At 43.2% G+C, this 12,701-nt stretch overlaps 1 protein-coding gene and 1 long non-coding RNA gene across 7 annotated transcripts in view; one reads left to right on the forward strand and one right to left on the reverse strand.

The window, feature by feature from the left end:
* The window catches only part of SESN1 (sestrin 1), a 45,521-nt gene that overhangs the window by 26,718 nt on the left and 6,102 nt on the right, over window positions 1-12,701 (forward strand). For 2 of the 6 annotated variants that reach the window (XM_081904758.1, XM_081904759.1), the window contains exons 2-5: window positions 7,714-7,779; window positions 8,811-9,011; window positions 10,999-11,181; window positions 12,124-12,363. In XM_081904758.1, coding sequence (XP_081760884.1) covers window positions 7,714-7,779; window positions 8,811-9,011; window positions 10,999-11,181; window positions 12,124-12,363 — 690 coding nt within the window. Of the gene's footprint in view, window positions 1-2,799; window positions 2,993-3,083; window positions 3,156-7,713; window positions 7,780-8,810; window positions 9,012-10,998; window positions 11,182-12,123; window positions 12,364-12,701 lie in introns of those variants that run through there. The other 4 variants (XM_081904761.1, XM_081904763.1, XM_081904762.1 and 1 more) reach the window with 4 other exon arrangements.
* On the reverse strand, window positions 4,101-6,143 carry LOC309366312. The gene is made up of 2 exons (XR_014166637.1): window positions 5,678-6,143; window positions 4,101-5,299 (listed from the first exon to the last, which is right to left on the reverse strand). It is a non-coding gene; the product is annotated as an uncharacterized lncRNA (long non-coding RNA).

Here is a 12,701-nt window from a genome sequence, read left to right on the forward strand (position 1 = left end):
ATATAGTACTTGTTTCAGTCTTAACATTGACAATGGTATTTTTGGATGTTAATGTTTGCTTGATGTGATCTAGGAGAACTTCAGAATGAGGGTGGTAGAGGAGATATAATGAAACAAGAAGAAGAAGAAGAAGAAGAAGAAGAGTTTGGATTTGATATCCCGCCTTTCACTCCCTTTAAGGAGTCTCAAAGCGGCTAACATTCTCCTTTCCCTTCCTCCCCCACAACAAACACTCTGTGAGGTGAGTGGGGCTGAGAGACTTCACAGAAGTGTGACTGGCCCGAGGTCACCCAGCAGCTGCATGTGGAGGAGCGGAGACGCGAACCCGGTTCCCCAGATTAGAGACTACCGCTCTTAACCACTACACCACACTGGCTAAAACAAAGGTTTTAGGCTGTATGAGAAACAGTTAAGAGTACCTTGGATCCACCAGGTATGGCTTTGCATATCCGATCTTTCAGCGTCCACCGAAAAAAGGTCACTGGGGAGGTCAGAAGGTCAGAGCATTAGTGCCTATTATCTGTTTGAGTTGAAAGAAACTTATTCTAAATGAAGTTGTGGGTGTAAACCAAGGGTGGGGAACTTTTGGCTCTCCAGGTATTGCTGAAGAACAACTCCCATCAGCCCTGGCAAACACAGCCAATGGACAGAGATTATGGGAGTTCTAGTTCAGCAACGTCTTGGAGGTCCATATCTGTACCCCATAACTGATGTAAGCAGAGAGCTGTTTTGTAATGCTTAAATGACAATACAGCTTCTCTTTTTGCCTATGTGCACAATCAGATCAGGAAGCTGTAGTGGAAAATGCGGAAGAAAAACCAAGGAGGTGTAGGTTTGGCTTTAGGCAGCCAACCCTTCCTGTGAGTCCTTGCAGGAGCACTCCTGCCTTCAAGGGTGGCCCAGCTGGGGCTTGATTGCCCTGAGTAGGAGCCCTAACTGCCACAGGTGGCGGCCATGGAGATATCCAGCCGCATCTGGTTGAGGCAGGTATAAATAGTGCAGGGCAATGGGGTCAGGAGGGAGAGGATGATGGACCAAACACTGCTGAGGCTTCCCATGGTTGGATCTGGTGTTATATGTGAGTGAAGGTCTGGTGGGGGAATTGTTACTTTGGAAATTGTTCCTTTGGGGTTACTTCTTGGTGGTAGAGTGCTTTGTGTTACTGTGTAAGAAGGTTTAAGGAGGTTTATTATTGAAAGTTTAAGGAGGTTTACTGTTTGAGGGGTTTTGTTTTTGTTACTCGTTAAGGCGTTTTTCATGTTCTGTTCAAATAAAAATATATTTCCCCTCATATGTTGACTACCAAAGATCCTTTAAAGAACCTGTAGAATTAATTGGCAAAAGAAAAGCCAATACTCATGGCAGGATAGATGCCTTCCCTACCTATTTACAAGATTCTTTATCACTAAACTGTGTTAGGGTAATATGTGAGGCAGTGTCCAACTCCCCTTTTCATCATTATATTTTTGTTGTTCAAGCAACAGTAGTTTGACTTCCTTTAATTACTGATTTATTTTGGTGTGTCAAATATGCATATCAACAATAAAGATATAGGAAACCCCCCTTTTTTAAAATCCACACGTCTTGAGACAATTTTTATGAGAGACAAGTAAAATAAAGGGCCCATTATCCTGTCACAGCTGAGAGCAATAACACTTTTTTTTTTGCAAGTTCAGCAGTTTTCCTCCCTGAAGGGAGATATGTATTGTAAACACTGTGAACCAACTGTACACAAATCCCCACACGGAGTTAATGTGCTTTGTACAGAGCAAGTGAATACATGTTGAGTCAACTGAAAGCTTTGGCTTCTGCAACTTTATTTTTCTGTTTCCTTTCAGTCCTTGAAAAATAGTGCAAATTGACACGCGCTCACTGTCACAAGGACTGACAGAACATCTTTTTAACCTTAGTGAGGAGCTTTGGAGCCCCTGTTTGTAGGAATTTGAACATGAAGATGGTGGAAGTTTGTGGAAAAATGCAGACCAGTTGTTCCCCAGCAACAACTAGCATGTTGCATCATTTTCTGGCGTGACACAATTAGCAAGGAAAGCTGTGGCTGGAACGTGGGCAAAGGACTGGGTCCTTTGAAATCAGGGCAGATTGGAGAGGGAGAGGACAATGCTGATGCCTAGCAAATCCCCTGAAGAAGCTAGCATAGCCTAAAGTGAACTGCACCTGTTGAACAGAGCCCTTTTCGTTTTGCAAGCCTTTCCTCAACTGGGAAGGGTCCAGTTTTTGAGAAGACTTGGTTCCCTTTCTCTGTTGTTGTGGTGGTGGTGGTTGTTATTGCCCTCCACCCAGCAGTATCCCTAAGTGCCTATTCCGTGGCAGGGAGGCATGCCAGACAGAGCCAGGCTTCGTAAGTGCTGCCAAGAGCGCTTTCTAAGATCATATGCGAATTTTATTTGGAGAGTGGGAGGGGAGAGGGCTGGTAGTTGGCTCCAGGGCCTGTCGCTGCCTGCAGCTGGGATATTGTGCCTCTCCTTATCAGCGCTAAGAAAAACGCGGCGGCTTCTTTATTATTATTATTTTTCTGCTTAAAGAGAGGGGGGTTGAGAAGGGAGTCTTGGGAGAGCAGGCGATGAGGGTCGGGGTCGCCGTCAGGAGCTCGCGGCCCGAGTCAGGGGGACGGGGCGTAAATCCACGTGCCGCTCTCCCCGGAGACCCTCGGCCCTTGGTTTTCGCCCCCCTTCCCAGGCGCTTTTGCCTGCCTGCGAGTCCCTCCGCTTCCCGGTCATTGGCGGGCAGCCGCCAAAGGGGGCGGGCTCTGCTGGGCTTGTTGTTTGTGCCGGGCCTGCCCGCCCACAGGCTGGCTTTTAAGCCTCGGCCTGCCGCCCTTGCTGAGGCGAGGAGGCGGTCGCGCGCTCTGAGCAGCACCACCAGCAGCTCCTCCTCCCCGTGACCCGAGCTAGTAGGCATGCAGCTGGCCAGCACAGCCAACCGGACCTCGGGCTTCTGCTGCAACCACTGCGGAAGCCAGCAGTGCCTCAAGGTAAAAAAAAAGGGGGGAAGGGGGGGGCTTGAACCAGCGGGATGCATCGGGAGGAGGGGACTCGCTTCGGAGGTGCTTCAGTCTGCTGCTTGTGAAGTAGAGTCGGCTCGCGCGCCGCTTGTTCGGCTGTCAGTCAACGGGAGTGAGAGCGAGCGAGCCTGAGGTAGATTCAGCTGTTTACGGAAAGGCTCCCGGCTTCAGGTGTTCTTGCTGGCTTCGTCGGCGTCGCTTGTCATTTCGCCACCCCCACCCCCCACTTGCATGCTCTTAGGCTGGGTTGCAGAAAAAGCATGTAGGGGAAGAATAGCACCTTTTTTGAGGGGGGGGGAGATGCTGGAAGCGTTGCAGCGTTGTGAGGATCTGCTTCTGAATCCCCTGGTTTGCCGTATTGGCGTGTTCTTGAAGGCTCATTTGGTCCTCCTGCTAAGAACCTAACAAAGGGTGACTGGTTTGTAAAAGATCCTCTTCTGTGGTTTCAACAGACCTGGGAAAGCAATTCTACATAGGGTCAAGGGCAATTATTTAAGTGCCATTGTTGTCTTTAAAAGTTGTTGGGTGTGCTTCGAAACTGGGTACTGCAGCCCATTTTAATGCTTAAATGTCAGAATTGTTTTGTTTGTATTGTTTATTCATGGATGGCAATATTTCTCCCTTGAAAGCCTCCTGCAGCTCCTGCAGCTTTATTTTGGAAGGGCTCAGGTGTTTGGAGGACAAAGCTGGTTTTTGCTATGTGCATGTTCTAGAGTAGCACACAAAAGATTGTGATAATAGCTATGGGGTAGCCAATGTGGTGCTTCCCAGGTGATTCTGGATTAAAACTTTCATTATCCCTGATCAATGGTCATGATGCTTGAGACTGAGAGAAGCTGAAGTCCAATAACAAGGTGGAGGGCACAGCACTGTCTACCCCTGCACTTACTTTTCAAATCCCAAACACAAACTTGATCAACAAATGAAAAACCAATGTAATAGTCTGCAGTCTTTTCAAAACCACCTTCTAGTATAAAGTGTACTGCTCAAGTTCCCTTCTATGGTTAGAATTTTTGGAGAATGTGGGGAAAACTTAGTAAAAGTGTTGATGGGGAAATTAAATGTGGAACTTCACATCGAACCACAATATCAGTTTATGAATAACAGTAACTAATGCTAGAATTTTCCAGTCTCCTGCATTCTTACATATCAGAAATATAACGTTGGAGACATCACAAGGATCTTAGTAGTACTTCTCTTAACTAAAAGTAATTATTTATGCATGACTGTAGTTAAGAACATAAAAACATTATGAAAACGGGAGCTGAAATATTAGCAGTAAATTACAGTACAATTTTGACAGCATATTGATAAGCAATTAAACCTACTTGATTTATGTCTGAACTTAGTTGGAATGTTTAACATTTATATAAGAGGCACTACAATATTTTCTCAGTTTCTAAAAAGTCCTCTGAAGGCATCGAGTGCCAAAATTGTAAATAACTGGCAAATAATTTAAACATCTGAAAGTGATGTAAGTTGTCAGTCATGAATCATAATGTTATTCAGAGACTAGGCTACAGTGGGAACAGTGTGTGTGGATAACATCTCTGACTAAGCAAAGAGAAGCTCGTTGACTGTCTACCTTACTGCCCTGCAAGTAGCGAGAGGCATGCCATTTTTATGCACAAGAGGGACAAAAAGAATAGTATGCCTCTGAGTCTAGATAGCTCTCTTGGAGACAGTACCATTCTTGTCTCAAGCTGAAATGAAAACATGAATTTTCAGTGTGTATCAGCTTGTGTAGAGATGTCAAATACTTTAATGCAATGACTGCAATGCAATGCCTGTCATTGCATGAAAGTATAACTGGCAGCTGACAACAGTATCATGATCAGTGAGTTATTGTCTTCAAGTGACATTTGAGCAAGGCATGGAAGTTTTAACTTGCTCTCACATAACTAAAGAGGTACAATACTGTGGTTTTATAAAACACACATTATTTCTGTACTGAAACGTGAGAACAAGAGCATTGGAAATATCTACCCATGGTTGGAACCATGGGCGGCTCCAACACCAAACTAGTTCAGTTTCAGTTTAACATAAGAAGAGCCTGCTAGATCAGGCCCATCTAGTTCAGCATCATGTTCTCACAGCAGCCAACCAGATGCCTGTGGGAGATCCACAGTCAGGACCTGAGGACCAAAGTGCATGTGCCTCCTGTGGTTTCCAGCAACTGGTATTCAGAAACATACTGCATCTGACCATGTGGGCCGAGTGTAGCCATCATGGCTAGTAGTCATTGACAGCTCTTTCCTGAAGGAATTGTCTAATCCTCTTCTAAAGCTAGGGACGCAGGTGGCGCTGTGGGTTAAAGCCTCAGCACCTAGGACTTGCCGATCGAAAGGTCGGCGGTTCGAATCCCTGCGGCGGGGTGCGCTCCCGCTGCTCGGTCCCAGCGCCTGCCAACCTAGCAGTTCGAAAGCACCTCCGGGTGCAAGTAGATAAATAGGGACCGCTTACCAGCGGGAAGGTAAACGGCGTTTCCGTGTGCGGCTCTGGCTCGCCAGAGCAGCGATGTCACGCTGGCCACGTGACCCGGAAGTGTCTCCGGACAGCGCTGGCCCCTGGCCTCTTGAGTGAGATGGGCGCACAACCCCAGAGTCTGTCAAGACTGGCCCGTACGGGCAGGGGTACCTTTACCTTTACCTTTACCTTCTAAAGCTATTGAAGTTGATGGCCATTGCTTCCTCCTGTGGGAGCAAATTCCATAGTTTATGCATTGCATGAAGAAGTACTTTCTTTTATCTATACTGAATAGTGAAGCATTCAGCTTCACTGGATGTCCACAACTTCTAGCATTACGAGAAATTGCTAAAGCAGTTAACATGCTTAGTGTTGGCTCCTTTGGGAAGAAGGATGGAATAAACATGTTTGTGTGTGTGTGTCTGGAAGAACTTCCTGACAGTAAGAGCTGTTTGATTGAGAGTGGAATGGATTCCCTCAGAAGGTTGTGGACTCTCCTTCCTTGGAGGTTTTTGAGCAGAGGTTGGATGGCCAACTGTCAGGGATTTTTAAGCTATGATTCCTGAATTGCAGGGGGTTACACTAGATGGCCCTTGGGGGTGCCTTCCAACGCTACGGTTCTCTGATTCTAAGCCAGTAAGCAATATAATAATCAAATCTACATACCAAATAGAACTTAACTGTGTCTCAAAAAACTATGCAGACTAAAAAATACAATACAAAATATTAATAGTCAGGTACAAATATTTTTGCGGGACACAGGTGGCGCTGTGGGTTAAAGCCTCAGCGCCTAGGACTTGCCGATCGAAAGGTCGGCGGTTCGAATCCCTGCGGCGGGGTGCGCTCCCGCTGCTCGGTCCCAGCGCCTGCCAACCTAGCAGTTCGAAAGCACCTCCAGGTGCAAGTAGATAAATAGGGACCGCTTACCAGCGGGAAGGTAAACGGCGTTTCCGTGTGCAGCTCTGGCTCACCAGAGCAGCGATGTCACACTGGCCATGTGACCCGGAAGTGTCTCCGGACAGCGCTGGCCCCTGGCCTCTTAAGTGAGATGGGCGCACAACCCCAGAGTCTGTCAAGACTGGCCCATACGGGCAGGGGTACCTTTACCTTTACCTTACAAATATTTTTAAATGTTACCCTGAGCTGTAAAAAATGATGCCCAACTGCTCATCAGACCAACTGCTACAAACAGCAAAAAGAGCAAGGAAGCAGGGGAAGAGAAAGAAAATGGGGGAGGGCAGGAGAACAAAAGAAAAGACAAGATGAGGGGAGTTTCATCATCATCATCATCAATTTGGACGCAGCTGGTTTCAGTCTTCCCCTTCTGATGTCAGCCCAAGGATAGTGCCTCTCCCTGTTCCCAAGCTGCTCAGCATCTCCCAGAAGCAGGGGTTGAGCAGCACTCTTTGGATAAGTCTGTGGGCCTGGTGTTTCAGATAGGCCACAGCAGGTTTCAGTTTCCCCCCTTCTGACTATGTAGTCACACCACGCAACGATTGGCCCTGATATAGGTATGCAGATGGCTTTTTCTAATCACATGTAAAGGTATATGGCAAGTCCACTCACTAATTTTGTAATGCATGTTGTGGCCCTTGCCAAAGGTTCTTGCCAAATATTTTCCCACTGTCTGCTGACTTGTAGGATTCTAGTTGTGCACTGGAGTCTGTTGATTCTTTTAGTGAAAGTATTGTGGTAGATGTGTTTCAGATTGACATGAAATTTCAATCTGAGAAATCATTGCTTGTTCTTTGTCATTTTTAAACAGTGAACTTAAAAACACAGTTGCATATATTTTTGTGGTTAATGCATGTAACTCCCACACTCATGCAAAAACCTTCGATAAGATTACAGCTGTGTTGCTTCCTGAAAGATACTGACAGATTTCACATTCTGGTTTGCGGATGTGCAGAGAGGTACTTCAAAAGCCTTTAGTATCACTGACATTAGTCAACTGGCAGCTGTGTGCTGAACTCCTTGTTCTGGACACTTTGCCAAGTGCTTTATGCAAAACTAGGTTTGCAGTGAACCAGGTCGCATTGTTTTTAATGGCATCAGTATGGTATACTGTAAACAAGTGTGGCTTGTTATGAAGCACAGATAGAAAATTTCCACAGACAGCACTTCTGCAACAAGGACAGTTCTGTTGGTTTCAGCGGTGAATTCTTTCTTTCCCCTGAAACCACAGCTGAAGTGTTTATAGCTAAAAGTTCAATTTTCTTTTCTAGGAACTTGGAATTAGGATCCCTAGACCACTGGGACAAGGACCAAGCAGATTCATCCCAGAGATGGAGGTGCGTGGTGATTTACGTTTTGCAAGTACACAGAGAACTTGTTACATTTTTTGGTGGTGGTGAATCTAGTATTGGCTGAGGAACAGCTGCAAAGTATTATTCACATGTCCACAGTAAATCATCAGGAGTTTGGCAAGAATTCTGCTGAATTAGAAAACAGTAATGTCCATGTGGAATTTTGATATTTAATGGCACACTCATACTAGCTTGTCTTAATAAACCCAGTGTTGTTTGGATACTAGGTAAGGATTAGCTTGCCCTTTAATTGTAGTGGACATCTATATATGTTTAAATCTAATTAACCAGCATGTTTTTAGTGCATAGTGTGAGTGTATGAGAGAAGGTGAACAAGTGATCTTCCTGGGCTACTTCACACGCTGGCTGATATAAAACTTGGGTGGTAATAAGAGGCTTTATCAATGTGGCTTTGGTTAACATTACGCCAAGCTTAGTAGTCATAAACATGTTTCCCACAACAGCTAACTATTTAAATAGCTCAGCATTTTGGGGTACTACTGTTGCCTCTATAGGCTAGCATACTGCCCTTCAATAAATATATGTTCCCTGTCCACTTATCTGTTAAAATTTGATATAAAGCCTGAGGTTACAGGGAACCAGGCAGAGGGCTTTCTCAGTATTGGTGCCCACCCCGTGGAACACCCTCCCATCAGATGTCAAGGAAATAAACAGCTATCAGACATCTGAAGGCAGCCACATATCAGGAAATTTTTAATGTCTGATGATTTACAATTTTTAATAGATGGTGTAAGCTGCCCAGAGTGGCTTAGGAAACCCAGCCAGATGGGTGGGGTATAAATAATAAACATATTATTACACGTTATTGATCCAGCACACAATTTGCTATACTTGGGGATTCACTAAAGTCCTTCAGTTATGAGAAGCATCTCATTTGGTATATTAAGATTTAAGAACTGATTTGGAGCTAGTAAATATTAACAAATATTCATATTGGCTGCTATGTCTGTATTTCTTACAATGTTTTGCTACTATTCTTTTTCTAATTCAAACAGATTATCCAAGTGAGCGCTGAAGATACCCACATGCATGCTTTGTTTGCAGAGTCTTTCACCACTTTAGGGCATTTGGACAACATTGCCTTGGTGATGGTTTTCCACCCACAGTACCTGGAGAGCTTTTTAAAAACTCAGCATTATCTGTTGCAGATGGATGGCCCACTGCCTCTTCACTATCGACACTACATCGGTATCATGGTAGGTTAAACTATGAAACAGAAAGCAATGGCAGTATTTTGTACATCTTTTAAAGTTTCTATATCAGATATGGCTGTACTTAAGAGAAACTTAGTATCTTTACAATCTCTTTGGCACTAAACTAAAAAACATGTATGCTCACCCATGCATTTTATTCCTGTGTGTATTTTAATAATTTAGTTTTTGTTTCTTTAAAATGCTTAAGTGACTGTACAGTCAGAAAATTCTAAATTGAATGAAGTGTGTGTGTGTGTGTGTGTGTGTGTGTGTGTGTGTGTAAAATATAAATGAAGTTTGTTAATTCTGTGGGAATTCTGTGTTCATATTGTGGCTAACCCGTAGCCCTTTGGTAATATTGAGCTGCAATTCCCATCAGCTCCAGCCAGCATGACCAATGGATGGTAATTATGCGATTTCAAGTCAAACAACATCAGGGGTCCACCAGGCATCTCTTGTGCATGTTTGTTGTGTATATTGGTCAGAAAGTATTGAACAAATGTGTTTAATTTTTGCAATCTGGAACACTTATTTCTAATATTTCTACTTATTTCTACATTATAATTTTTCAGTGGCTAGAATAGCAGAGGAATTATTTAAGCATTCTAGCTAGTAGTGGTCAGCGGAACAGAGCAGCTGCACTCACCTGACCTCCTGTTACCCATGCCACTGCTGCTTACTGAGAGCCAGAGGTGGAGTGACAAAGGCATGGTGCAAACACACGGATGGGAACACTGGATTGTGGCTCTACAAGTGCATTTGTACCTTGCTTCTGCCTCTCCCCTTCACCTCCTGGTGACCACCACCAGCAAAGGTGACAGGAAGGTGAGGTGAGTGGCCTCATCCTGTCAGCTTCTACTTATTCTGGCAGTTCTATTTGCCCTGAACAAATCTGACTGCAGCAGTGGGGAAAAGGTTTCACTGGTCTAAATCTCCTCTCCAAGCTGCTATTATTTCTTCCTGGAAAGTAATTGTATTGCCCCCCTCCAAAGAAAACAAATGACTGAAATGCGCATAATTCAGGGCAAACAATAGGGAGGTTTTTTTGGGGGGGGGGATAGATTTAGATTAGTGAAATAATGTAGGAGAGGAAAAGGTTTAAACAACTTCTTTCCTAGCACTGTTGCTGCCATCAAATTTTGCCTCGTGGCTGCTTTTAAGCAAAATCTAAAATGGCAAGAGACCGAGTCACACATCTTTGAATACTTTGTAGTTGGCTCATTTGTGACCAAATAATTTAAGACTGTCTGTTGAGGTTCTAGTATTATTGCTGCAGCTTTCCAGGAAATCTGTCGAACAAAGAGAATGACAGTTGTGGGAGGAAACATCTAATGATGGCTGTTGTTAAAACAGTGTTCAAGCTGTTTTCTCTAGCCTTCATGTATAAAAGGGATTGGAGGAACTAGACTAAAATAGCAGAAACAAAGTATCTCTGATATATTTAAGTTAAAATTATGGGCTGCAATCTTATATAATTTTACCTGGAACAAAGTGGCCCTTTTTTGCAAGGACGTCTTGTGTAAAAAAATTGCCCTTCCTCTTATACCCCCTCCCCCCGCATGCCCCCTAAATCTGTTCTGGGGGCATCCTCCAATCCTCTGGAGCAAATTGGACGGGGGTTGCAAGGAGATAAGGGAGGAGAAGTTCTGTTGCTTGAGTATTTGTGTGGAAAGAACAATTTCATTGGATGCAACCAGTCAGTGGGACTTGATTCTGAGTACACTGGTTTATAAAGTGAATACATTTGTATATGGTAAAGAAATAAAAGTTGCTGTTGTACTGCGTTTGCCATATACAAAGCACACACAGAAATAAACCACTAAGCAAACAAAATACATAAACATTACTACACAGGCAGGTTTGGGTTTTTTGCTGTTGTTTCCCATTCTTGAGCACAGCTATACTCTGTAATTATCCATATTGATAGGCAAGGAACTTCCCTGCAGGGAATCTCTCAGTTTGATAGTTCTTGTGCTTGTTTTTCCTCCAGGCTGCAGCTAGGCACCAGTGCTCCTACTTGGTTAATGTCCATGTCAATTGCTTTCTTCATGTTGGGGGAGACCCTAAGTGGTTGAATGGTCTAGAGAATGCACCTCAAAAACTGCAGAATTTGGGTGAATTGAATAAAATCTTGGCACACAGACCATGGCTCATTACCAAAGAACATATTGAAGTGAGTATTTTACTTACTTACTTATTTACATACAAATACTATATATGTAAGCTCCCTTAACATTTTTATTTATATTTAAAGCTTTTCAAGCATCTCTAGTATTTTAATCCATACCTTTTTTAAACATTTACTACCACATGCTGTGTCATAAGATGCTAAAACATTCAAACCATCTTAATAGAAACACAAGTGCTAACTGTCTGTGCTGAACAACATTCTTACTTGGAAATTTACTACTGGGATACCAGCTGGTTTTTTTTGGGGGGGGGCATGGCATAGTACTAGGTACTTGCCAAGTCTTGATATATAGCTCTCAGATGAATGGGCACCATCCTTAAACTTTGATTCATGTTGTTCGCATATAGCACCTGATGCTGAAGGATCATTTAGGGACATGGTAGGTCCAAGTGCTTTCTTTTCTTTTCTTTTCTTTTCTTTCTTTCTCTCTTTCTCTCTCCTTTTTGAACCCTGAGATTAACCATCTAATGTTGATTTCCATTTGTCAAAACAAAACTGAATTATTATTTTTAACTAGCTCTCATTATACTAGACAGTATCATTTTAGTGTATCAGTGACTAATTTGTCCCTGAACACCTGACCTTAGATACTTTAAAAAGTAATTAGAAATTAGTGTTTAGGATTATTTGGTCTCCCATAGTTTAGCTAGCATACATTTTTGTTTCAAAATTATCTAAACTACCTTCAACTTTGATAATAGAGCAATATCACATATAAAGTTGCAGAGCTATATAAAGTATTCACCTAGTTGAAAATCTTGTTCATGGGTATTCAGTCCCTGCATTTAGTAGGATCTTTCTGATATAAAAGCATGAGTGTGTGTCATGCTAGAAACATCTGTGGCCTTATTGTATAATCAGATTTGTGAGGTAGCTACAAGCAAAGTTTCTAAGAGAACTTATAAATCTTTTTTCCTCCTGAAGCAACTTCTAAAGACTGAAGAACATAGCTGGTCCCTGGCAGAACTGATCCATGCTGTAGTTCTCCTTACACATTATCATTCGCTTGCGTCCTTCACATTTGGCTGTGGAATCAACCCAGAAATTCACTGTGATGGTGGTCACACGTTCAGGCCACCTTCTGTCAGTGGCTACTGCATTTGTGATATCGCAAATGGAAATCATGGTGTGTATGAGACGCAGGGCCCAGCTGCAAATATTGCTGTAAGTATTTCACATATATTAAGTAAGTTACATATATGAACATTTTTTTCCAGCATTTCCATTGGTAGTGAAGTATATATACATGAAAGTATATGAAAAATCCCAGTAGCACTTTTTTATTCATTGGGGGTGGGGGCACAAATCAGTGACTTTTCAAAGCAGCAAATGTATTTGTACTTGTATGAACGTAGAAACTGTATTTGTATTTTCCTGAAGCAAACACATCAGGGAAGCCCAGTTAGACCAAGGTCCCTAAATGTGGATAATGTACAGCAGGCATAGGCAAACTTGGCCCTCCAGATGTTTTGGGACTATGACTCCCATCACCCCTAGCTAAC

Source organism: Podarcis melisellensis (assembly GCF_964234715.1).
Source record: "Podarcis melisellensis genome assembly, chromosome: 3".
NCBI lineage: Eukaryota > Metazoa > Chordata > Lepidosauria > Squamata > Lacertidae > Podarcis > Podarcis melisellensis.